Genomic DNA, 25,452 nt, shown 5'->3' on the forward strand with positions numbered 1-25,452 from the left:
TTTACGATTAATAATTGATTGTATAATTTCATTTAATTTTTTTTTTTTATAGAATTAGTAATTTAAAATTAGGAAGAGTATTATCTTTTTTATATACATATAAGAATTACAATTATATTTATTAAAATTATTTAAATGTTTTAAATTTTTATAATTTAAAATTTGTTGAAACAAAGTTTTTATATAACACATGCCAAAATATTTTGCTTTTTTTTATTAAAAGTAAAAAAATAATAAAAATGAGGGAAAAGAATATCCGTTTTCGAAAACTCAAAACTAAAAAAAAAAAAAAAGAAAGAAACAAGAAGATCGGTTTAAAATAGAATTAGCGGAGAATATCTCTTTCTCTCGATGCGTCTTTAGGTTTCCGATTTGGTTTTCGATTGCGGTGAGCTTACGATCTGGCGGATCTCGCCTCGAGATTCTGGGGGTTTTTATTTGGTTTCTCTTATCGGTCTCCTCCTGATTTCGGTATTTTGTTTGCGGATTTGAGGTTTCCTGTGTTGGGAATTTCCGGATCTCCATGGGATTGCCTTGGTGATTTGATGGGAAGACAGGTAGGGGATCGAATCCTCTTTGGCGGATTTCACGGTGGGAATTTTCCCAGGTTTGGGCACATTTTGATCTGCTCTGCTCTGGTTCGATTTCAATGGCGATTTTGGGTTGGGTTTACGGATCCTGGGGCTCAGATGAGGGGATTTGCTTGGACGGATTTTGCTCTGGTTTCCTCTGGTTCGATAATCGTCAATTATTGCCCGGTTTCTGGCCGAATCTTTGGGTCAATTATTGTTGTGATTATCGTCATTATGGTCGATCACGTCGAGGGGGTTGGAATGGGTTATAAAAGGGGCTCTAGAATCGTCTTTGCTTCTCACACTCATCTGTGTTCTTTTGTCTATTCACTTAAACTTTCCTGGTCTGAAACTTGTTGGTTATTGGTTCCTTTATTCTCTGTTTGTCCTTCTTCTCTTCTTCGTACGGATACTATGGCTCAAACCGGGTTATTGGTTTCTCAGAGGTCTTCGGAGAGTTTGTCGGGGTCTACTGGTAAGCTGAAGATTAAGGTCCCAAGGTTTGATAACCCGGCACTCATCGAAGGGTATGCAAAGACACTCATTGGTCGATGCATGAACCCTGCGATGCAGGACATGAAGGCTCTTTTGTTTATGCTGCCAAAGATCTGGAAGATTGAAGAGAGGGTTGTGGGTGCGGACCTGGGTATGGGGCGTTTTCAGTTTGATTTTGATCAAGAGGAAGATATTTTGGAGGTTCTGAAGATGGAACCTTACCACTTTGATCATTGGATGCTCTCCCTGGTCAGGTGGGAACCGGTGGTGGACCATAAGTATCCGTACCTCATCAAGTTCTGGGTCCGCATGATGGGAGTCCCACTTCATTTTTGGGCAGACGAGACCTTCCGCAGCATTGGTTCAGACCTGGGAGAGGTTGTAGAGGTTGACATCGATACTGGTCGGGTTCAAGTCTTGTTCGATGGTTTTAAGCCATTAGTGTTTGAAGCTTCGGTCGAGTTCCATAGTGGTGAAGAAACGGTGGTAACCCTGCGGTACGAGAGGTTATATGGCTATTGTCGCCGGTGTTTCAGCCTGTGCCATGATGTTTCCCGTTGCCCGTTATTTGGTAATACGGGGAAACAACAACAGGCAGGTGGGTCGGATCCTCGTCCTGAGGATAGGTTACAGAGTTACAAGGGAGCAGTTGCGGGTGGTTCTAGTTCTGGTTCTGGCTCAGGTATGCGAGGGGCTCATCCCCAGGGTCCTGCTGTAGGAGGAGAAAGGGGTGCTGGAGGTGGTCAGCGTGACAATCATCGCCACAAACAAGGTTTTGGACACAAGTCAAAACGGGGCCGTAGGGAATTTCAACCAAAGGAGCAAGCTCCACCACAGGTCCCGATGACTGATACCATTGCATTGATTGCGGGTGAGGGTGTTGGTCCAACTCAGGGTACGGATGAGGGTGTAGGGATCTCCCTTTCAGCGACAGAGCAAAAGTTGATTGACGCTTTTGTGGTGTCTCCTACGGAGGAGGTTGCTGTTTCTTCTGATCAATCTCTGATTCAGGGGGCTCTTCCGCTGACTGTTGTGGTCCCTTCTGGTGAGAATAATCCGGTGTGCAAGAACCTCTTTCCTGCATCTGACACTCACAATGTTACTACTCGGGATATGGTTCAGGACCAGCAGGAGGATCTCTTTTCTGCTGCTTTGAGTGATTTGCTGGCTCAGGAGTTTCAGCTCCCTGATGCACAAGAGATCGGAGGTCTGGGTCCGATTATGGAGGAACATGGGGTCGCATCTGGGTTAGCCTCTGAGGAGGTTCAACCCATCGTTGATGAGGAGGTGACGTTTGTCACCAAGGACTCTGGTCTAGGGGAGTCCCAGGAGCAGGATCTTCATGACGATGAGGATACCCTCGCTGAGGAGGGTGACCATACGGCTTCGGAGCAGGGAATCAAGGCAAAGAATGGGGTTCTACCACCTCGGTCCAAATCAGTCAAGAACAAAGGGGTCCTTCCTGGTGCAAGCACTAAGAAGCGAAACCTTTATGCATTAGCTTCGCCGCGCAAAAGACTTGGTTCGTCGGTTTCGACGGTGGGAGGAGGAGTGCAAGGGAGTGCAGGTCCTACTCATGGAGGAAAACCTCCAACTAATCCTGGTAATTGATGTTAAGTGTCTGTTTGTGCTGGCAAGGAGAGGTGGGTCTAATTCATCTCATCTGTTATTGGTGTTTCTTCCACAAGAAGACTGTGTTCTGGCGTAGTCGGGTTTTTATATCTCCTTTTCTTTCTCTTGGTTTCAATAATACTATAATGGGTGCCCCATTGGTTCACTTTTGTTTTTTGCTTCAGTTCCCTTTAAAAAGGGTTTTTTCGCAAATTCAGGCTCTGACCTGTTGTAACCTTTTCATAAGAACAATAATAAAACTATGCTGGTGTCTTTGTTCTTACTATGGGGTATTTTCCTGTTGGTCACAGCGTTTCTCTCAGTTTCGGACCACTGTTTTTGTCTTCGTGTGTTGGATATTTCATTGGGGATTTTTATTATGCCTATGGGATAATTTCAATCTGGACTGGGGTCTAAGGTATTGCATCAATATACCACAGCCTCTTAGTTTTTCTTTGGTTGTTTCTCGTTTTTGGAGTTTCACACTCGGACCAGGCTGGTGTTGTGGGCCTTGGGCCTTAGTGGATATTATTGGTTGTTTTCGGACTAAAGTGGTGTTCTTTACTTTGGTTATTTGTCCGTGGTCTGGACGGGTAGCATTATGTGGTCTTAACCACATTTTTTTGGGGGTTTAATTAATGAATATTATCAGTTGGAATTGTCAAGGCCTAGGTAACAAGGCAACAATCGGCAATCTGCGGGATCTATGGCATAAACATCGCCCGGATTTTTTGTTTTTGATGGAAACAAAACAGCCTCGTGTGGTTCTGGAAAAATATATAGGGCATTTTGGCTACACAGATTTAACCACAGTGGAACCTATTGGTTCAAGTGGGGGCTTGGCACTTTTTTACAGTCAAGCGGATTTTAATGTTACAATTTTATTTGAGTCTAATCGGTTAATCGACATTGAAGCGGTTTATAAAGGACGGGTCATTTATTTAACGTTCGTTTATGGTGATCCAGTCCCGAAGAACCGTGACATGGTGTGGGAGCGGTTATTGCGTATTGGTGTGTCTCGGTCCTCTCCATGGTTTACTGTTGGTGATTTCAATGAATTAACTGGTAATCATGAGAAACGAGGAGGCAAATTACGGCATCCGTCTTCATTTCTTCCTTTCAATGGAATGATCCAAGATTGTGGTTTTCTGGAATTTCCATTCCTAGGAGATTGCTTATCTTGGCGAGGTTGGCGGGATAAAAAGCCAATCCGGTGTCGGTTGGATAGAGCCCTCGGCAATGAAGATTGGCATGATCTATTTCCAGATACGGTACTCGAGTATTTACCTATGATTGCCTCTGATCATAAGCCCGTTGTGGTCAATATAGGGGCAAAAAGGCCACGGGGAAAAAGACGTTTTATGTTTGACCCACGGTGGATTGGGAAGGAAGGGTTGATGGAGGCAATCGAGGCAGGATGGGTTGGGGGGACTCCTCAGAGCTCACCCAATTTTTTAGATAAAATTGTAATTTGTAGACGGGCTATTTCTAGGTGGCGTAAGGACCACGTTTCTTTTGGTAGGGAAACAATTGAGGATCTAAAGTGCCAGTTGTCTGTCGCGCAGGCTGACGATGCAACTCCACTTTCGGTTATCGCTGATTTAAATGCTAGACTGTGGGAAGCCTATAAGGATGAGGAGGTGTATTGGTATTTGAAGAGTCGCAATAAATGGATGCAGATGGGCGACCAAAATTCAAAGTACTTTCACGCTCTGACCAAGCAAAGACGGGCCCGCAATCGGATCATTGGTCTTTATGATAAAAATGAGGTTTGGTCTACGGAGGATGAGGACATCTGCAATATTGCAGTATCGTATTTTGCTGATCTGTTTACAACATTACATCCGACAAATTTTGATGAGGTCTTACGTGAGGTACACCCAGTGATTACAGCTGAGGCCAATGCTCAGTTAACAGCCCGGGTCACAGAATCAGAGGTCCGCGCGGCTTTATTTATGATGCATCCGGATAAGGCTCCGGGTCCAGATGGGATGACCGCTTTGTTTTACCAAAAAGCGTGGCAGATTGTTAAAGGAGACCTTGTCTCACTAGTTAATGGTTTTTTCGAGGAGGGGGTTTTTGATAGAGGTTTGAATACTACGCATATCTGTCTCATTCCGAAGGTGGCTAAGTCGACTCGGATGACGGAGCTGCGTCCAATTAGTTTGTGTAACGTGGGATATAAGATTATTTCTAAGATCATGTGTCAACGGCTAAAGAAGCTTTTACCGGACCTTATTTCGGAAACACAATCAGCTTTCGTCCCGGGAAGGCTCATTTCGGATAACATCCTGATTGCTCAGGAGATGTTTCACGGCTTACGGACTAATCCGTCTTGTAAAGGGAAATTTATGGCTATTAAGACAGATATGAGCAAGGCATATGACAGGGTGGAATGGGAGTTTATTGACAAATTACTTCACAAGATGGGGTTTGATGAGAAATGGATTAGATGGATTATGTTTTGTGTTAGTTCGGTGGAGTACAAAGTTCTTCTGAATGGTCAACCGAATGGTCTGATTATTCCGGAAAGGGGATTACGACAAGGAGATCCTTTATCTCCTTATTTATTTATTTTATGCACAGAGGTTTTAATTGCCAACATTCGGAAGGCGGAAGCAGAAAAATTAATTACAGGGATTAAGGTGGCCAACAAATGCCCCCCAATCACCCATCTCTTATTTGCGGATGACAGTCTTTTTTTCTGTAAGGTCGCCAAGGACCAATGTGAGGCCATCTTGAGGATTTTACGGAATTATGAGGCCGCCTCGGGTCAGCAAATTAATTTTGCGAAATCCTCCATCCAGTTTGGTCACACGGTTGCGGAACAGACAAAACTGGAGATTCAAGGGGTTCTAGGGATCACAGCTCAGGGTGGTATGGGATCGTACTTGGGGCTGCCCGAGAGTTTAGGGGGGTCGAAAACAAAAGTGTTTTCGTTTGTCCGGGAACGATTGCAGGGTCGAACGACGGGTTGGTCGGCGAGACTGCTCTCTAAAGGAGGGAAGGAGGTTATGATCAAATCGATTGCTACTGCGGTACCGACGTTTGTGATGTCTTGCTTTCGGCTACCGAAGACGATCACATCCAAATTGTCCAGTGCGGTGGCAAATTTTTGGTGGAGTTCGGATGGAAGGACGGGTGGTATGCACTGGCTTGCCTGGGAGAAGCTTTGTTGTAGTAAGCAACAGGGCGGCTTAGGGTTTCGGAATGTCGATGATTTTAATTCGGCTTTGCTGGCAAAACAATTATGGAGGCTTATTGAATATCCGGATTCTTTGTTTGCCAGGGTTCTTAAGGGTCGGTACTATCGGAACTCGGATCCCATGGAACCGATTCGTTCCTACTCTCCTTCCTACGGGTGGAGGAGTATAATTTCAGCTCGCTCTCTGGTACAAAAAGGGCTTATTAAACGTGTTGGTTCGGGCGAGTCCATTTCAATATGGACTGACCCCTGGATACCAGCTCAATCCCCGAGACCAGCTCTTAGTAAGGGCCCTTTTAAGGACCCTTCTCTTAAAATCTCACACTTGATTGATTCTCGGACACGTTCATGGCGGATGGATGTGCTCTCGGACCACTTTGATCCTGGCGATGTTGCATTGATAGGTGCACTGCCCTTAGGAAGCTGCCCCAAGGATGATACTCTTGGTTGGCATTTTACGAAAAATGGGAGGTATACTGTTAAGTCTGGCTATCATGTGGCCCGTTTGACGAAAACAGGGCCTTTTAAGGCGGTTGGGGTCGGACCAGAGATTACTTCTCTTCTGGCTAGTGTTTGGAAGGTGCGTTGCCCACCAAAACTGCACCATTTTATGTGGCAGGTTTTGTCAGGGTGTATCCCGGTTTCACGAAATTTGCGGAAACGTGGCATTTCATGTGATTTGTCCTGCTCACGTTGTGGTGCAGAGGACGAGACAGTAAATCATGTCTTGTTCCTTTGCCCCCCGGCACGTCAGGTGTGGGCATTATCCCAGGTACCGGTCGGTTCACAGTGTTTTCCGGTGGAGTCAGTTTTTGCAAATATGGATCATTTATTGGACCCCAATAGCCCGGGCTCTCATGTGTCCGCTTTCCCGTGGATTTTGTGGTATTTATGGAAGGCGCGTAATGCAAAGGTTTTCGAAAATATTACAGAACGCCCAGAGGAAACGGTCCGGATAGCTGAAGGTGAGGCTGTATCCTGGCATAAGGCTCAGGAGGGAGGTGAAGATGGGGTTAACTCTGACCAATCTACGGTAGCCGAATCCCGCCCACAGCGGCCCAACGGCTCTCTACCTTTGTTCTTTACAGGTTACCGATGTTTTGTGGATGGTTCTTGGAAATCCAATGATCGGTTCGCAGGAGCAGGGTGGTTCTGTATCCAGTCCCATGACCCAAGGCCAGGAAGGGGTGCTACTAATTTCCGGCAAAGTCTTTCCCCCTTACACGCTGAAGTGGAAGCTTTCATTTGGGCAATGCGCTGCATGATCGGACACGATTACTGTGATGTGGCTTTCTACTCGGACTGCGCTGACTTGGTGAAGATGATGTCTTCACCGCACGACTGGCCGGCTTTCTCGACTTACCTACATGACATAAGGACGGACAGGGAGGAGTTCTCTTCCTTTTCCTTATCTTATATTTCCAGAGATGCAAATTCAAAAGCGGATCTTCTTGCACGCTATGCGCGCACTTCTCCGCAAAGTGTTCTGTATGTAAACAAGTTCCCTACGCATTGGCTCGTTTGAGCTAATCTATTGTTGTCAAAAAAAAAAAAAGAATATCCGTTTTCTTTGCCACAAACATTTTCATTTTGAGGTTTTTCATTAGTTTTGGTTCTTCTGTTCTGTTCCTCAGAGCTTCGATAGGTATCGTCTTCTCCACCATACTTTTGGACTTTTCTGATCATGTTTCAATTCCAATCTGGGAGATCTCCTTTGATTTGATTTCTGAACAAATCTCTGTTTATATCTTCTCTGTCCGTTTTTTATTAGGGTTTTAAGTAATTTTCCGATGGCTTCAAGTTCAGAGAAATCAACTCTTCTTCCTTCAGGTATCTCTTTTGTTTAATCTCTTGATTATTTTAGATTCGATTGTTATTGTATAATCAGATTTGGTGGTTGTTTCTTCGAGTTATAGTTGTTTTCATGCTTCCCGCAGATGAGAAAAACGATACCAAGGAAGAGAGTAAGACTACTAAACCAGAATCAGGCTCAGGAGCTTCGCCCTCACCTTCACCTTCACCTTCACCGAATGATTTCAGTGCTTTTGATTTCTCAGGCATGGCTGGTATTCTCAATGTAAGTCAAAGGTTGTATTTTGTTTTGTGTGGGCGTGATGATTGATTAGTATAAATCAAAGGTTGTATTATTCTTTTGTTGATGGGTTTGGTTTGGTTTTTTTTTTAATTCAGGATCCAAGTATCAAGGAACTAGCTGAGCAAATAGCTCAAGATCCTTCCTTTAACCAGTTAGCTGAGCAGCTTCAGAGATCTGTTCCAACCGCTTCGCATGAAGGAGGTTTACCTAACTTTGATCCAGAACAGTATATGAAAACCATGCAACAGGTTATGGAGAATCCTGAGTTTAGGACAATGGCTGAGCGTCTTGGTAACGCTTTGGTGCAGGTACTTTCATAGGAGCTCTTCCGGTTCTTGATATTAGTCTTAATCTTATACTTGAGTTGTGGTGAATGATGATGGCTGAGCGTCTTGATACAAACTGTTCTTGGCTCTTGTTACTATTATTCTTAATCAACACTTCTAGTTGTAATCATGGCATTGAATCTCTGTTTGGCTATTAGGATCCACAAATGTCTCCCTTTTTGGAGGCTCTCGGTAACCCTGCAGCAACAGAGCAGTTTGCAGAGCGTATGGCGCAATTGAAAGATGATCCGGAGTTGAAACCTATACTAGCTGAGATTGATGCTGGTGGTCCTTCTGCTATGATGAAGTATGTTATAAAAATTACAATACTCATCATTCTTTAGAAATTACTAGGTTTACTTCTGCGTATGGCTAAGATATTTGTTTATGGTTGTAGGTACTGGAATGATAAAGATGTGTTGGCAAAGCTGGGTGAAGCAATGGGTATAGCTGTTGGAGGAGACCAGAGTGTTGCTCCTGAACCTGAAGAGGCTGAAGAAGGGGAAGAGGAAGAGTCTATCGTTCACCAAACTGCTAGTCTCGGTGATGTGGAGGTAAACTGATTTCGTACACTGTTGATACCTCATGTTTTTTATGGTCTGAATTTTATCCTTAAATTGGGACCATTGATCGAGGTTAGCTTTTAAACTCACTGTGCATTGATTTCATAAACCGATCAGGGTTTGAAAGCGGCATTGGCATCTGGTGGTAACAAAGATGAAGAAGACTCTGAGGGGAGGACAGCATTGCATTTTGCATGTGGATATGGCGAGGTATGACAAAGTCTTGAAACAAATCATAACAATAAAAACCAACTGTTACCACAGAATTCTGAAAACTAATTTACACTATGAATCTTTACTATCATGCACTTAGTGGAATAGCAGCTTCTGCTTCACTTAGTAGAATGCCACACACTTATCTATAGCCTTGTTTACGAAAGAAGTTGACAGTTACCATTAATGTATTTGTGAGTACACGGCGTTATAAAAGCCTAATGGCAGGTTTGAACCCAACTGACCTTGGTTGAGTTTGTTTGTAGATGAAATGTGCTCAAGTCCTTCTGGATGCTGGAGCAAATGTGAATGCGGTTGACAAAAACAAGAACACACCATTGCATTATGCTGCTGGTTATGGGAGGAAAGAGTGTGTAAGCCTTCTCCTAGAGAATGGTGCCGCAGTGTAAGTTTGCAATAACAACACATTCTATTTCAAACAACTTAAAAAAAATGGTTCTATATGACAAGTGTTGTTTCATTGTTTGTTTGCAGTACTCTGCAAAACATGGACAGTAAAACTCCCATTGATGTGGCCAAGCTTAACAATCAGCTCGATGTGGTGAAACTACTTGAGAAAGATGCTTTCCTCTGAGAAGGATATGTCTCTTCTGTGTCCTGTAAGGGTGTCACAGAGTCTGATTGCAACCTTGTTGTATGCTGTGGGTTTGTTGTTTCATCATTAAATCTGGAAAAAGATAGAAAAAAACAAGTTTATTATGGTTTTGTACTAAATCATTTTTGTCTTGAATTCGTCTCTCGTTTCGCTCTTTTAGATATTTTTCTCCTTTCTGTGTCACTGTCACGGCGCTGCTTTAGTTTGGCAATCACAAAAATTAAAAAGAACCTAAAAACTGGTACATAATTGAGAAGCAAAAGAACCAAAAGCGAAACTTACACTGCAGAACTTTTTGTTCTTAGTAAAGATTTCGATCTCTTGCGATTTGGGTCTTTAGTTTTCCTTGTTTTCCATTTAGTTTCCGGGGAAATTTCTATTTCTTCCGGCCGGTTTATGTTTCCTTCTTTTCTTTTGGGCTTTATATTTCACCGTGGTTTCTATTGGGGTTGGTTTTCACTCTCAAAATGAGGTCTGGTCAATAAACATCTGCATAGCCCAAATAAATGATTAGATTCTTAAAATGTAAATAGGGGTATTTCAGTCATTTCTATAGGCGAACCGACAAACTACTCTACAAATACGAACGTGCGATAACCAAAAAAGTTGTAACGTCCCAACTGCCATCTCTCAGTGAACCCCATGTTCACTTCCAGTCCAGGGGCCAACCTACTTTAATGGGGATCACGTCCTTTCACTAGGCATGTGACCCCATCTATATCTAACGATCGGTTTGCTACGTTTGGGAGGCTTTTAAGACTTATTACCATCACTACAAATCACCACATGATATTTCTCTGTGTTTTGTTCTCACTTGCACAGTTTCGACAGTCACTTCCCGGAAGGTCACCCATCCTAAGACTATTCCAGCTCAAGCACGCTTAACTCTTAATGGGTGTCACAATTCACCCCCACTAACCAGATCGCAACGTCCTCTTTGTGCACCATGACCATCACCCCGACGGTATGAGCCCACTCAACTCCACACGCGTCTGAGTTCGATTTTGATACCACTTGTAACGTCCCAACCGTCATCTCTCAATAGGCCCCATGTCCACTCCCAGTCCATGGCCCAACCTATCTTAATGGGCCTCACGTCCTCTCACTAGGCTCGTGAGCCCATCCATATCCGACGATTGGTTTGCTACATTGGGAAGGCTTTAAAGACTTGTTACCATCCACACAAATCACCACATGATCTTTCTCTAGGTTTTGTCCTCACTCGCACAGTTCTGACAGTCACTTCCTGAAATATCACCTATCGTAAGATTACTCAAGCTCAAGTACGCTTAACTCTGGAGTTCTCTCAGGCCCTTTGACCAAAAAATAAGTGCACTTTGGTAACATAGATGACCAAATCAATTTTTTAAAACCTCTCTGCAAGTCCCTGAAATTGGAGGTGTCACAAAAGACCTTGTAAAAGGGAAATGAGAAACCGTTAGAGAAAACGACAGAAAATTAGCGGTTGACCCGTCAATTTGATAAATTGGACGAACCAGTCAAAGTCTTCCAGATTTGTAGCATTTGATTCTCGTCGAGTTAGCTCGTCAAGTTTTGTTTTGTAGTTCGGTCTTTAACAAACCTCTTCTTATATTAATAAAGAGAACCTTCGTTATTTTCCCCTCAAAAATAATTCTTAGATTGTGATCCGATTAGGACATCAACAGTTCCACGATTAGTTTCAATAATAAATATTTCATATGAAAAATTAAAAAAAAACCTGGTACATAGTTGAGAATAAGTTAACTCGGCGGTAAGCTCAATTTTTTCTTAGTTGTGTCAGATGTATGTGGCACCTTATAACACCATCTATATTTAACATTTTTATTTATATCTTATATTATACTAATTAAAAAAATTATTTACAAACTTAGTCATTAAAATATTGCACAATAAACAATAACTCAATGACAACAAAATCGATTAGTCAAATAATATATTTTTAAAATTTCCGTTTTAGTAAGATATATTATTTTTAATAGAAACTAAATATACTAACAAATCTTAAAAATGACATATGCCTTAAAAAAGAGAAAGAGTAATGTACTTTAATCATTTTTTCATCAAAAGTATATATAGTTTCAATATCACTTTTTATTTTGAAACGCCAAAAAAGAGAAAATAAATGAATTTCCGACAAGATTAGTGATGTAGATCGGGCCAAGTAGATTAGGTCAAAAAGCCCGTGAGAGCCCAAAAAACCTAAAAAAAATACCGGTTAAAATTGCAAACCCTCGATTTCATTTCTCCAATTCGATCGGTGTGTAAAAAATTTTGAGGACGACGACGACGACGACGAAAGAGAAAAAGAGTGTTTCAGTCACCACCACTGCACAAGGAGCTCGGAAACACAAAACCAATTCATCCCCTTGTCGTCTCCATATCTACCTTTTTCCCCGTTCTGCTTCTTCGTCTCTACCAACCAAGGTTCGTTTTCGTTTATTCCAACGCTTTATTTTTTTTCGGGATTTGGAAAATTTTATATTTATAATATAAGAATCCGTAATTCACGACTCTAATGTTTAGCTTCTCCGTGAAAGGTTTTTACAAAATCGTATTTAACAATCTTGGATTGAATTCGCAATAGCGAGAATCTTAATCTCAATTTGATGTCTTTAATTTTTTTTTTGCTTGTGTGTTCCTAATCCTCTTTTATTCTTCTAATACAATCTTAGAACACAAAACCAAAACCCTAAGATAAAAAACCCTACGTCTCCCCACACAAACCTTTTAAGCTGTTGTTTATTTGTACTATATGGGTATCACATACCTTTGTGTGTCTTTTTGGGTTTGTCTAATAAATTGTGAGCTTCAGTGGTCATTTCATTTGTTTACTGCAATTCCCAATTGATTTATATTTTCTTGAATTTTTGTAAATAGGAATGCTGTTTAAATGGAATCTACAATGGAGAATCTAACGGAAATAGAGTCGACAATGGAGAATTTAACGGAGGTGGGGAGTGAGAGAGTTGAACTGGGCGCTGATAAGGAAATTGAAAGTGGAGAGCTAAGGCAGGATGATGTAAAGGAAATGGAGAATGAGAATCCAGGAGAGGAAGCTCCATGTCCCATGGTTACTTCACTTGTGACTCCGAGGGAGACCAATGATGATGATCCGCCAAAGATTGATGATGAGAACAATTCCCAGTTAGAAACAAGCCCGCCTGAAGAAGGTTTAATCAACCCTACCGTTGAAGACACTCCAGAAGAGAACATAGTATCTACCGAAGTAAGTTCAGATATCTTGAAAGAAGATGACGGAGATGCTGTCAAGGTTGACAAAGATGATGCACCAGTCCTTGAAGCTGAAATACCTGACTCCACACTCTTGGAGGAGGACACAGGATCACTGCTTCAGCATGATGATATTGTGATGGAGCAGGAAAAAGCTGCAGAAGAAGATGACATGATAGCCTCAGGGGACCATGGAGAATTTGCTGTCAATCCTGATAACATACATTCAGAAGAAGAAGGATCACTGCATCATCATGCTAATACTGTAATGGAGCAGGACAAAGCTGCAGAAGAACATGAGATCATATCCTCTGGAGACCATAACGAATTTCCAGCCAATCCTGATGCCAAAGTTGTTGAGGAGAACAATGAAAGTATGGATGAGGGTGAGGCTAACAATGTGAACTTGGCTGGCGATGGAAGTGGACCAGTCGATCATGATCACGGGACCACAAGGGAGCTTGACACAGAGCTAGAGGTGCCTGGTTCTGAGACCATATCTAAACTGGAGGATACAAGGGAGTTTGACAAAGGGCTAGAGGTGCCTGGTTCTGAGACTGTATCTAAACTGGAGGATACGCCATCTGAGCCTCTCTTAGAAGCCTCAATGAACGTGGAAAAAGAACCGGACATGCCTGCCACTGAAAATTTGACAGACAATGACAAAAACTCTGATGTGTTGGCAGTTAGAGTCTCAGAAGAAAGTGACAAAGGGTTATCTGTCTTGCCCGCTACCCAAAATCCCTCTGATCATGATGAAGGAATGACTATAGTTGATGCTGAAGCTACAGAAGACATGGAACTTGATCTTCCAGGTTCTAAATTGGTTGCTGATGCTACTGTTGACTCTGCTAATAACAAGGATGTCAATGTTGAGGCTAATACTGAAAAGCCAGATAATTCTAGAGAACGTGTGATAAATGATACAGATAATGTAAGTGCACAAGTGAGACGTGGACCCGGTCCTCGTGTTGCATCTTCCAATATAAAGTCTGAAGCGCGGGGTAGTGGAGATTTAAATAACGGAGTCCATAAAATAGTTCGGACAACACCTGGCTTTGATGGGACCATGCGCCCAAAGCACTCTTTCCTCTTGGATGATAGGTCTGACGGTAATGAATCTGGAACAGAAGAAGATCAGTCTGATTTTATGAAGGAATTGGATAGTTTCTTTAAAGAGAGAAACATGGATTTCAAACCTCCAAAATTTTATGGGGAGGGACTGAATTGCCTTAAGTAAGCTTGCTTCCCATCATTATTTAGTCACTTTAGTGTGTTATACATTGTAAAATTTCCAGCAGAAGCTGATATTTAATCAATTTTTTTGGCACAAGGTTGTGGAGAGCTGTAACTAGATTGGGCGGGTATGACAAGGTATGGATCACTATGAATATGCCTGATGAATATCACAGCGTCTTTTCTGACGAGAAAATGTGGCTTTTGTTTTTCATCTTCCCTTCCTGGCTTACTTGCATGCATACTGTTGTTCATGATCTAGCAGTAGGACTTTGGGTGATTTTCTACGGTTAATATGTTTCTTTACTGGATAGGTTACTGGAAGCAAGCTATGGCGGCAAGTGGGAGAGTCTTTCAGGCCCCCAAAGTAAGAAGAATGCTTCTCTTATTAGTGGTTTGTCTTAATCATGTGTAAATTTGCAAGACTTAAACTCGAATTGGTCAATTGTTTGTTCAGGACATGTACAACAGTATCATGGACTTTCCGAGGTTTCTACGAGAAGGTGAGATTATATTCTCCAACTTTTCCACTCTCTGCTTTTGGTTTCTTTCATGTGACTTTTGTATACACTGGAACGGGCGCTATGCATCAATCCATCTGAGAAATAATATAAATGATTGAACAGAAAACAATTGTGAATCATCTTGAATTATATTTTCCGTTAGATACAGTAACACTATATTTTCTTAATTCTTCAGGCTCTTCTTGAATATGAGCGGCATAAAGTTAGTGGAGGTGAACTTCAGATACCCCTTCCGTTGGAACTAGAACCAATGAATATTGATAATCATGTAAGATTGAGAAACTCATCATGCGTCTGTAGTTTTTGTTCGATCTTCTTCTTATGATTAATGTTTGTGTTTGGACTTAACCCGCTACCTTGTTTCTACACTAGGCGTCTGGATCAGGTAGAGCAAGGAGAGATTCAGCAGCACGTGCTATGCAAGGTTGGCATTCACAGCGTCTTAATGGTAACGGTGAAGTTAGTGACCCTGCTGCAATCAAGGTCCGGTTGAATCTTGTTACCAAACATATGTTTCATTTTACATTCACAGATTCACTTAATATCTTTGTTGTCATAGTCTGAACTAACATGCTGTTTTGTAATTGGTAGGATAAGAACTTAGTTCTTCATCAGAAGCGTGAGAAACAGATTGGGACCTCCCCTGGTATGAGTTCTGTTTGATGAAGAAGTCTTGGTTCGCATTTATATTCTTGAAAACTTTGATTCGGGTTGTTACTGACATCTGGGCAATGTCATCAGGTTTGCTCAAACGCAAGAGGCCTGCTGAATATGGTGTAAAAAATGCCAACCAAGTTTCTAAACCTATGTATGATTTTTAGCTTTTTGGTCTGGTTTTCTAATGGATGATCATTCACATTTTGAATGCTGAATCTCAGTTGTTGTGTTTCTTAGGTTGGATGTTACAGTTGTTGATGTTGGACCACCAGCTGACTGGGTCAAGATTAACGTACTGAGGACGGTAAAATCAATCGCCACTTTCTTAAAACCCTGAGCAATTACTTTTTGATTTTATATTTAAAAATAATCTCTTTCGTTACCTGCAGCAAGATTGCTTTGAGGTCTATGCATTAGTCCCAGGTCTAGTTCGTGAAGAGGTTAGCTCTCAAATTTGAAACACTCGTTTTGTTTACATATGGATCCTAGATCGAGTTTAACACTCAGTTTTTGTCTCGGCAACAATAATACAGGTCCGAGTCCAATCAGATCCGGCTGGGCGGTTGGTAATAAGTGGAGAACCTGAGAACCCTATGAATCCCTGGGGAGCGACTCCTTTCAAAAAGGTAAATACTCTGTTACACGATATTTCAGTTTATACATAGAATGCTGAATGCCATTCTCAAACCTCCACTGGAACACTGCAGGTTGTAAGTTTGCCGACGAGAATCGATCCTCATCACACATCGGCTGTGGTAACCTTAAACGGACAGTTATTTGTCCGTGTGCCTCTCGAGCAATTGGGTTAGAAACATTTACAGTTTTAACAAAAAAGCCTTTGAAGAAGATCTGAAAAGGGAGATGATTGTTAGAAGATGTAGCTGTTGTTGAGAGTATTTTGTCTGTATATTATTATGAGAGCATAACACCACAACCTGAGAAGGGCCAACTTTAGGAATCCTTTTTAATTAGACGATCTAGTTTATGGTCTCTCTCCTCTCTTTGATTGGATTCTCTTCTTAGTAGTGTCACTATTGATTTGTTGTAGCTCAAAAATCTTTTTTAAAAAACCCTTTTTCTACTAGGAAGACACCAATTTAAAACTTTACTTGATTATTTTATCGTTATCATTGATATTTGTGGCCGTGGATCTTTTTTTTATTATCAACTTACATGTTGTTAGCTCAAGAATCAAGATTGCATCTCAATCTGTACTTATCTTGGTGGGTTAGTGGTATAACTAGAAAAAGACAATTAGGCTAAAATAATATTATCTTTTTAATGTTTATTAAGGTGTTATGGAAAGATGTGTTTTTGTAAAAAATGTTTAGTTTAGGGTTAAATTATGATTTTGGATTTAAAATTTAGGTTTAACTTTGTTTCTAGAAAAATAAAGATTTTTTTCTTATTTTATTTTACATTTTCAGACTATATCAATCCAGCCTTGTGTTTTGTGTCAAGTCAAATATGCAAGAATCATTTTTGGCTTAAGGAAATGTAATCCACTGTTTTAATATTGGAAGTGATTCTAATCTTGTCACTGTTAATATTCCAAACTCCAAAGCCTTTGCATATATATAAAATGGTCCAATAATAATTTTGACATATGGGCTTTCAATTCATAAAATATTATAAAATTTGCATCGTAATTGTGATTCAAATAAAGTGGTCTATATTATTCAAATCGATTTGAACATGTGTTGGATCTCAATGAGCCAGTCAAGATTCATAATAAAGTCTTTATTAAGCAGCGTAGGAGGAGGTTTCTTACTTGGATCTGCTCTCTCAACTCCTCCGTCTTTAGCCACCGCGTCTTCTTCTCCTTCCTCCTCCGCCGCCGCCGCCGAAATGGGAACTCACAAAACCAAGGTTTGCATCGTCGGAAGTGGTCCAGCAGCACACACGGCCGCGATCTATGCAGCTAGGGCAGAGCTTAAGCCTCTTCTCTTCGAAGGATGGATGGCTAACGACATCGCTCCCGGAGGTCAGTTAACTACAACCACCGACGTCGAGAACTTCCCTGGGTTCCCTGACGGTATCCTCGGTGCCGAGATCGTCGAGAAATTCAGGAAGCAATCGGAGAGGTTCGGTACTGAGATCTTCACTGAGACGGTTAACAAAGTTGATTTCTCGTCGAAGCCGTTTAAGGTAATCACCGATTCGAGAACTGTTCTAGCTGACTCTGTGATCATTTCGACTGGAGCTGTAGCGAAACGTCTTAGCTTCACTGGATCTGGTGAAGGCGACGGTGGTTTTTGGAATCGTGGTATCTCCGCTTGTGCTGTTTGCGACGGAGCTGCTCCGATTTTTAGGAATAAGCCTCTTGTGGTTATTGGTGGTGGTGATTCGGCTATGGAGGAAGCTAATTTCCTCACTAAGTATGGATCTAAGGTTTATATTATCCATAGAAGGGATACGTTTAGGGCGTCTAAGATTATGCAGCAGAGAGCTTTGTCTAACCCTAAGATTGAAGTCATTTGGAACTCTGCCGTGGTGGAAGCGTATGGAGATGAAAACGGACGTGTTCTTGGAGGGTTGAAGGTGAAGAACGTTGTTAGTGGAGAGGTTTCAGATCTTAAGGTGTCTGGATTATTCTTTGCTATTGGTCATGAGCCAGCGACCAAGTTTTTGGATGGCCAGCTTGATCTTGATGAAGATGGTTATGTTGTGACCAAGCCTGGTACTACAAAGACGAGCGTGGTTGGTGTATTCGCTGCAGGAGATGTTCAAGACAAGAAGTATAGACAGGCCATCACTGCTGCAGGAACTGGTTCGTTCTCTAACTTTTCTTTTTTCACATTTCGACAAAATGAGTTAGCTCTTTGAAACCATGACTGGAATCTATCTGATAATATTACTTGATGCCTTATAGATATTTGATTGGTCTGTTGTTTAAGAGGAGTCAGGTTTTCGAAAGTCAGTAGCTTTTTATATGAAATCCTTTCGTTTTTCAAAGTGTTTTACTTTGTATATCGTTTCATTTGATTCACTTAACATAGTGGTCGACGCATGCTTTTGTTGGACTTGTGTTTGCTGTAGAGTGGTCTTGGGTTACGAAGCAAAACATTCAGTTTGCTTTCTCAAAGTAGTTTGCTTTCTCAAAGTAGTTTGCTTTGTATATCCTTTCATTTTCACTTAACATAGTCGTCTACGCATGCTTTTGTTGGATTTGTGTTTGCTATAGAGTGGTATTGGGTTACGAAGTAAACATTCAGCTCATATTAATCATGTGTTTGCGGTTATAGACTATCTGCGTTCATTCTCATTCTCTGTAGAAGACTAGTACTAGTCATTAATTGTTATTAGTAGGTGTCTTGAGAGCCTGGAAGTCAAGTGATATGTGCTTGTTACTTAATACCATAATGTATTATTGACTATTTGTGTTTGCTGTAGTGGTCTTGTGTTGTGCCTTTGTTTTCGGTTGAAGGCTATCTGCGTTTCCATTCTTAATACTCTTTAGAAGACTAGTAGTAGTGGTCTTGATAGCCTGCAGGGGAAACTAAAATGTTTTCAAGGATATCGTTATAAGATTTGTTATCTAAATGTTACGATAACAAGCCGACACATTTAGCTATTTACACGGCATGGTGTGTGGTCTTAAATTGACTCAAGCTGAAATCAAATTGTTCTTGGCGGTCTAGACTTTAGAGTGATTGTGTGTTTCCATCAAACCCATTCAAATGTTTATCTCCTTTCGTTTTGTGTCATGAATAAGAGAGAACAAGTTTAATAAACAACTTTATGAATGGTGCAGGGTGCATGGCGGCATTGGATGCAGAGCATTACTTACAAGAGATTGGATCTCAGGAGGGCAAGAGTGATTAGAGAAGGTGTAGGAGAAGTATCCATTTATAAGTTGCTCGATCACTTCCTCTCCCCCTTATTATTTGCTTTGTCATATGTAAAACCAATAAAGAATGATCAAGAAACAAAAAAAAACAATAAAGAATCCGATTGATCTCACAAAGACAATCTGAGTAGAGTTTTGTTATTTGCGTTGGTTTGCAGTTGGATTTTGTGCCAAGTTATATAAACTCTTTAGTTGTCGCTGCTTCGACCCATTTTTTTTTAAGATTTATTCCTTAGGTGAGAGTATCATTTAGATGGATTATTCTTGATGTATCATTTAGATGGATTATATAAACTCTTGATGGATTATTCTTGTCATAAAATGAGCATCATTTAGATGGATTATTTGAATGAGTTTTTAAATTTTATGCAAAACTTTGAAATTCATCTGGATGATTCTAGTTGGACAATTTGGATAGAGATGGTTCATCCATAAATAACAAAGAACAAAATTAAAATTATATTTTTAGGGAATTTAATGTCAAAAATCTTTAGTTTTAAACCCTCAACTATTTATTTTTAATAAAAAAAAATCATAGCATATACAGGGGAAAATATACTTTTTATATATATGGTTGATATAATAATTTATTTATTTTACAAAATAGAATCATATGAAAATAAGAGGTGAATTATAATGATTAATGACAAATTGATATGGTAAATCAGATATATATATTATATCTTTATTTTGATTAGATATTTTTTTATGAAATTGATAATGTATTTTCGTTTTGTCTATTATAATTAAATTAAATTAATTAATATTTGACATTGGCATTGTTTGATGGTTTTAATCTAAATGTAAAAGGTTTGAGTCTTACAAATTGCATTTATTTTTTTTGGATCAAAATGACTTCATTTTTATAATTAATCGAAACTTCTAACCGCAAATTAAAACTGTTAATTTTTTCTGACCGTCAATTTAACGAGACGACTATTTTGATAAAGTCAACAAAACTTTACAATTTAACAGAACAGTCAAAAAAAAGTTGGTTATATATTTACCAATGTAAAGTTCATGTATCTTTTACAACAAAAATGCCTAATTCATGTTTTTTTTTAACATTTTCTCATTTATTTATAAGTACTACTTTGTTAGATATGTGTTCATCATTAGCCTATTTTTTATACCACTTTATGGTAAGTTTTTGTAATGACCATTGTGTCCTCTCAAAACGCTGTCATTTATATTTGAAGATTGATTGTAGAGTAGAAATTTATAAATTAGGTCAATTGCTCTCACAAATGCCAAGAAATAAGCAAAATATGTGCAAAAAAATAAGGTAAACATATGGAAAACTATAAATAAATAAATAAATATGAAACCAAAACTTATATTGAAAATAGACTTTACTATTGGTTGTCAAATCATACATATAAATATGGTTTTATTAATTTTCTCCTTATTGGTCTATTTAACATTTTCTTTTTAAATATAATATTTATTTTCAACTAAACCAAAAATGCAACATATTTAATCATATACAATAATCCATATTAAACTGTAACCAAAATTACATACATTATGAATTGACTATTTTTTGTCCATTCATTTTTATCTAAACACGCTATAAATTATAATTATAACTCTTCTAATTATATTGTTTTTTAAATGTAAATTCCACCCCTTCTTATATTATAAATAACTACACTTCGTATTTATAAATAACTATTCTCACATACTCTTCCACCATATCTCAAATTCTAAAGATTCTCTTTGTTTTGTCTTATATATTTGCATGGGTTGAAAACCCAAATAAGATATTATTGGAAGAGTTTAATTATATATTTTGTTTAATATTTATGTTTTGTTCATTTTTTTGTTTTTGTTTTTTATGTACTTCTTCCTTTCTTCTTTGTTTTCTTATATTTTTTTAATTATAAATTACATATGTATAAGAAAATTGCATGTGTTTTATTGTATATACAATATCATAGTTTTATAGCATTTAAATTAATAATCATAAATTTTCTTTAAATTCATGTTCTAAAAAACAGGATTTTCATAACAAAAATTGTTAAATCAATTTTGAAATCATTGAACCAACAAGAATACCAAAATTTGTCAAAAATAAATAAATAAACAACTTAAAAACTAAATAATATTCTTCCATGGCTCACCATGTTTGTAAAAATATTGCATGATGAACTTAATTTTTTCAAACAGAAAATTATTATATTGTTGATGTTGAAAGTTGACCATTGTTATCATTCTAGAAATCAATGAAAACCACAATTAGTAGGTTATTGATCTTAATTACTGGCCTCTTAAGTTATCTCGTTATTTCCCCTTTTGTTACACGATTTTCGAACCACCCCACCACCAAGATTTTTCTTCTACTTCATCTACCACTACCAGAAGACCAAAATATGAAATCAATATTTTTGTATCCTTTTATAGCAAACAGAATCGATTGCGTCAGTTGATGTCTGTCATACTGGTGAATAACGTCAAACCTTCTTTTTTAAAAAATTATAGATTAGCTAGCGGTTTCACTCGTTTGTGTTTTTGCAAACTTAGCTTGTAGTCAAAATGTCTTAATACTGTACGTAATTGACTTTGCTAATGTAACTTCCACTGATTAAATGAGATGAGTTACAAAACTAAAAACACAAGTACTACACCTTGTGAATTTGTGAATGCATGGCTAATTCCAAATTTATGTACGTAATTTTCAGAAGTAAGTATAAGGGTACTTGTGGTTTTTAATGAATCTCACAATAAATATAGTCAAATGAAAACCAATTCTTTATCTATATACTTATATAACTTACGTTGTACAACATAGTAATAAAGAAGCACAAAAACTTAAGTTTGATTCTCTACGTTAGTATCTTCTTTAATTTGTTTCATAACTTTCCCTTCACTCATGATCACACAAAGCAAGTGTCAAAGATCTTTGTTATGGTTTCTGGTGTTCCACGGCGGAGCTACGGCCACCACAGGAAATCCCTCCGGCGGGAGACAGCTCTCTCAGACGCCCACTTGGGCTGTTGCTATCGTCTGCACCTTTCTCATCCTCATTTCTCATCTCCTCGAAAAGAGTCTTCAAAGACTTGCCAACGTCTGTTTTCTTAATCTTCTTCCTTTTCTTACAAGTTTTCATGTTCAAACACTCATTTGTCTAGAACATCTTTAATTGTTTCTATCTTCTTCTCAGTGGCTATGGAAAAAGCATAAAAACTCTCTCCTTGAAGCCTTAGAGAAAATCAAAGCCGGTAAGTAAACATATATATAGCATTGCTTGTCTTAAAAGCTATTTGGTTTGGTTTTTGAAAATGGTGATTGATTCTACAGAGCTGATGATCCTTGGTTTCATTTCCTTATTACTCACTTTTGGAGAAACATATATACTCAAGATCTGCGTTTCTCGAAAGGCTGCTCTCTCTATGTTACCTTGTTCATCTGAAGACACAGAGCTTTTTCAGAAACTTGCTCCATCTCTTAGCACGCGTCTTTCGGCTGTTGGTGATACATCTGTGAATTGCAAACAAGGATCAGACCCACTCATAACATTGAAAGGCTTGCACCAACTTCACATCTTGTTGTTCTTCTTGGCCATCTCTCATATCCTCTATAGTTTAATCACTATGATGCTTAGCAGGCTCAAGGTACGTACGCGATAAATCTAGTTCTGATCAAAACTGTGTTTGATTGAGTCAATGAATGCTTCATTTTGTATTGTCTTTTGTGGCAGATTCGTGGATGGAAAAAGTGGGAGCAAGAAACATTATCTCATGACTATGAGTTTTCTATTGGTACTTTGTTTCATCAGATTCTGTTTTGAAAGTTTTATTATATTTTATAGACTCACTTTTTTTGTGTGTGGTGTAGATCATTCAAGACTTAGGCTCACTCACGAGACTTCTTTTGTGAGAGAACATATAAGTTTCTGGACAAAAATTCCTTTCTTCTTTTACGTCGTAAAGAAACCATTTCTTTCCTTCTTCATCTCTTCCAAAATGCATCAAAAACGTTCTTGATTTGATTATTCTGAGCTCTTTTGGTTACAGGGATGCTTCTTAAGGCAGTTCTTTGTATCTGTGGGAAGAACCGACTACTTGACTCTGCGTCATGGATTCATCTCTGTGAGTTTTATAGTTTTGCATCTTTCCATTTCCTTCTCTCACAATCTTGATATGTGATACTATTAATAGTGTTCTGATTCAGGCTCATTTGGCCCCGGGAAGAAAGTTCAACTTCCAGAGATATATCAAAAGATCTCTCGAGGACGATTTCAAGTTGGTAGTTGGAATAAGGTTAGAGCACAAATCAAATGCAAATGAAACTGTGCTTCTTTATCTGATCTTATATAACTGTTTCTTTTGCTCTGCAGTCCAGTTCTTTGGGCATCATTTGTGATCTTCTTGCTGTTTAATGTTAATGGTGAGCTACACATCTATTCTTTCAAATCAAAATACAATTCATATACTGAGGTCTTTCTATTCAACTTCCAGGCTGGAGAACATTGTTTTGGGCATCAATACCTCCTGTGCTCGTAAGACAATCAATCTCTCTCTAATATGCACAGCTTCTTGGAAGTTTCTTGATGAGTCTTTTTGCAGATAATACTAGCTGTTGGAACAAAGCTTCAAGCGATTATGTCAACAATGGCGCTAGAAATCGTAGAGACACATGAAGTAGTTCATGGTATGCCTCTAGTACAAGGCTCAGATCGATACTTTTGGTTCGATTGTCCTCAACTGCTTCTTCATCTTATCCACTTTGCCTTGTTTCAGGTAATAACAGTATGAAAGCATCTTCTTCTTGATTTCATCTTGAACTAACATGTTTTTGCAGATTCTAACTCCTCTGTTTTTTTATTCCAGAATGCTTTCCAGATAACACACTTCTTCTGGATATGGGTAAAAGCAATGAGTTTCCTCTTCATTTCAACATTTTGGAGTGTATATTATTTACTTAGTAATATACATATTTGGAATTTGCAGTATTCTTTTGGATTAAAATCATGCTTCCATAAAGATTTCAATCTTGTAATCATCAAACTCTTTCTATGGTAAAAAGCTTATTCATAACCTTTATTATGTTTCCAATTAGTATTATAGAGGAAAAGTATTTAAATAATGTGAGGATGTATGTATGGTATGTGGCAGCCTAGGAGCTTTGATCTTATGCAGCTACAGTACTCTCCCTTTGTACGCCCTCGTTACTCAGGTAACTTGTAAGACCTTAGTTTCCAATTGATACTCTTATCCAAATGATGATCTCTTGAAGGAAAGAGAATAGATAAATGATGAAAGGTGTGTGGAGCAGATGGGTTCACACATGAAGAAAGCAGTGTTTGATGAGCAAATGGCAAAGGCATTAAAGAAGTGGCATAAAGACACCAAATTAAAGAAAGGCAAAGCGAGGAAGCTCCCGAGCAAGACACTTGGTGTTTCAGAGAGTTTCAGCATCTCCTCCTCTTCCTTTGCAACCACTCTTCACCGTTCCAAGACCACTGGTCATTCTTCTAACATCAAATACTATAAGCAAGAAGATGAAGAAGACGAAATGTCGTCTGATCTTGAAGCAGCTGGGGCAGAGGATGCTATCGACAGGATTCAACAACGGCAAATGCAATTGCACCACTCTTAGGCTCTTAATTAGCTAGCTGCTTTCTTTTGTTGTTACTTGAAAGCTCACATGAAACAGTTTTCCTTTACTAACTGGTACTTGATCAGAAATTTAACAGTCATAGAATTGTCTTTATGTGTTAGACCATGTTTAGAGTTATTTAATAACTTGACCTACAAGTTATTTTACAATATAAGATAGAGCATCTACCTTTTTAGCAATAAAAAGTAACAAAAATGTTAACTTTTCTTACTACAAAAATGTTCATAATTAACAAAAATGTTACTAAGTCTAGAGTCGAGAGAAAAAATGAGAATCTTTCAGTCGGCTCCGGTGGCTTCATACCGCCAGAACAATGGTCGTAGTATATGTGTATGCCATCATGCATGGAAGTGTTGGAATCGGATTTGATATGTTTTAACTTTTTGATGAAATCATCATACTCTATTTTTAATTTATTTCTAATTGTTAAGTATAAAAGTATAAATGTAAAAACTCTAAATATAATTCGGAAATAAAATTTACGCGGTTATATTATCAATATTTTACGTATAGTTGGTATAACATATAAAATTTTAAGTCTAATGGGATCAAAATCATATTTCACTTAACTATTTCATCAAAAGTTAACAAAAATACATTAAATTAAATTTATTATTTTTAATTTAATGAGAG

General features: G+C 38.8%; 5 protein-coding genes across 5 annotated transcripts; all 5 read left to right on the forward strand.

Moving 5' to 3' along the window:
* Positions 1-584: 584 nt before the first annotated feature.
* Positions 585-2,901, forward strand: LOC147927244 (uncharacterized). Its single transcript, XM_087489609.1, has one exon. The coding sequence runs from the start codon at positions 690-692 to the stop codon at positions 2,676-2,678; it is 1,989 nt and encodes a 662-aa protein (XP_087345735.1). The 5' UTR covers positions 585-689; the 3' UTR covers positions 2,679-2,901.
* A 4,445-nt stretch (positions 2,902-7,346) lies between these two features.
* LOC104747556 (ankyrin repeat domain-containing protein 2B) lies at positions 7,347-9,831 on the forward strand. The gene is made up of 9 exons (XM_010469208.3): positions 7,347-7,528; positions 7,655-7,713; positions 7,821-7,960; positions 8,074-8,286; positions 8,463-8,611; positions 8,702-8,858; positions 8,985-9,077; positions 9,347-9,486; positions 9,576-9,831. The coding sequence occupies exons 2-9, from the start codon at positions 7,674-7,676 to the stop codon at positions 9,673-9,675; spliced, it is 1,032 nt and encodes a 343-aa protein (XP_010467510.1). The 5' UTR covers positions 7,347-7,528; positions 7,655-7,673; the 3' UTR covers positions 9,676-9,831.
* Positions 9,832-11,799: 1,968 nt separating this feature from the next.
* LOC104747557 (AT-rich interactive domain-containing protein 3) lies at positions 11,800-16,455 on the forward strand. Its single transcript, XM_010469209.3, has 13 exons — positions 11,800-12,123; positions 12,577-14,166; positions 14,265-14,304; positions 14,481-14,533; positions 14,624-14,669; positions 14,866-14,958; positions 15,063-15,173; positions 15,282-15,336; positions 15,432-15,498; positions 15,585-15,651; positions 15,737-15,787; positions 15,881-15,973; positions 16,055-16,455. Exons 2-13 carry the CDS (start codon positions 12,590-12,592, stop codon positions 16,154-16,156), a joined length of 2,355 nt encoding a protein of 784 aa, XP_010467511.2. The 5' UTR covers positions 11,800-12,123; positions 12,577-12,589; the 3' UTR covers positions 16,157-16,455.
* Positions 16,456-16,590: 135 nt separating this feature from the next.
* Positions 16,591-19,394, forward strand: LOC104747558 (thioredoxin reductase 2). The gene is made up of 2 exons (XM_010469210.3): positions 16,591-18,117; positions 19,102-19,394. The coding sequence occupies exons 1-2, from the start codon at positions 17,043-17,045 to the stop codon at positions 19,170-19,172; spliced, it is 1,146 nt and encodes a 381-aa protein (XP_010467512.1). The 5' UTR covers positions 16,591-17,042; the 3' UTR covers positions 19,173-19,394.
* Positions 19,395-22,069: 2,675 nt separating this feature from the next.
* Positions 22,070-25,038, forward strand: LOC104747561 (MLO-like protein 7). Its single transcript, XM_010469211.2, has 14 exons — positions 22,070-22,264; positions 22,361-22,418; positions 22,498-22,811; positions 22,898-22,958; positions 23,035-23,123; positions 23,214-23,288; positions 23,371-23,459; positions 23,537-23,586; positions 23,658-23,698; positions 23,766-23,939; positions 24,030-24,065; positions 24,150-24,217; positions 24,315-24,375; positions 24,475-25,038. The coding sequence occupies exons 1-14, from the start codon at positions 22,070-22,072 to the stop codon at positions 24,796-24,798; spliced, it is 1,635 nt and encodes a 544-aa protein (XP_010467513.1). The 3' UTR covers positions 24,799-25,038.
* Positions 25,039-25,452: the final 414 nt, after the last annotated feature.

This window comes from Camelina sativa, chromosome 15, assembly GCF_030686135.1.
Source record: "Camelina sativa cultivar CO46 ecotype springtype chromosome 15, ASM3068613v1".
NCBI classification, from domain to species: domain Eukaryota; kingdom Viridiplantae; phylum Streptophyta; class Magnoliopsida; order Brassicales; family Brassicaceae; genus Camelina; species Camelina sativa.

Bases quoted from the DNA above. Each gene is read 5' to 3' on its own strand.
- LOC147927244 (XM_087489609.1), top strand. From the start codon at position 690: ATGAGGGGATTTGCTTGGACGGATTTTGCTCTGGTTTCCTCTGGTTCG.
- LOC104747556 (XM_010469208.3), top strand. From the start codon at position 7,674: ATGGCTTCAAGTTCAGAGAAATCAACTCTTCTTCCTTCAG. The intron at 9,078-9,346 runs GTATGACAAAGT...GTTTGTTTGTAG, and splicing joins TTGCATGTGGATATGGCGAG to ATGAAATGTGCTCAAGTCCT. The intron at 9,487-9,575 runs GTAAGTTTGCAA...GTTTGTTTGCAG, and splicing joins CTAGAGAATGGTGCCGCAGT to TACTCTGCAAAACATGGACA.
- LOC104747557 (XM_010469209.3), top strand. From the start codon at position 12,590: ATGGAATCTACAATGGAGAATCTAACGGAAATAGAGTCGACAATGGAG. The intron at 14,305-14,480 runs GTATGGATCACT...TTTACTGGATAG, and splicing joins GATTGGGCGGGTATGACAAG to GTTACTGGAAGCAAGCTATG. The intron at 14,534-14,623 runs GTAAGAAGAATG...TTGTTTGTTCAG, and splicing joins GAGTCTTTCAGGCCCCCAAA to GACATGTACAACAGTATCAT.
- LOC104747558 (XM_010469210.3), top strand. From the start codon at position 17,043: ATGTGTTGGATCTCAATGAGCCAGTCAAGATTCATAATAAAGTCTTTA. The intron at 18,118-19,101 runs GTTCGTTCTCTA...TGAATGGTGCAG, and splicing joins CATCACTGCTGCAGGAACTG to GGTGCATGGCGGCATTGGAT.
- LOC104747561 (XM_010469211.2), top strand. From the start codon at position 22,070: ATGATCACACAAAGCAAGTGTCAAAGATCTTTGTTATGGTTTCTGGTG. The intron at 23,124-23,213 runs GTAAAGAAACCA...TTTTGGTTACAG, and splicing joins TTCCTTTCTTCTTTTACGTC to GGATGCTTCTTAAGGCAGTT. The intron at 23,460-23,536 runs GTTAGAGCACAA...TTTGCTCTGCAG, and splicing joins AAGTTGGTAGTTGGAATAAG to TCCAGTTCTTTGGGCATCAT.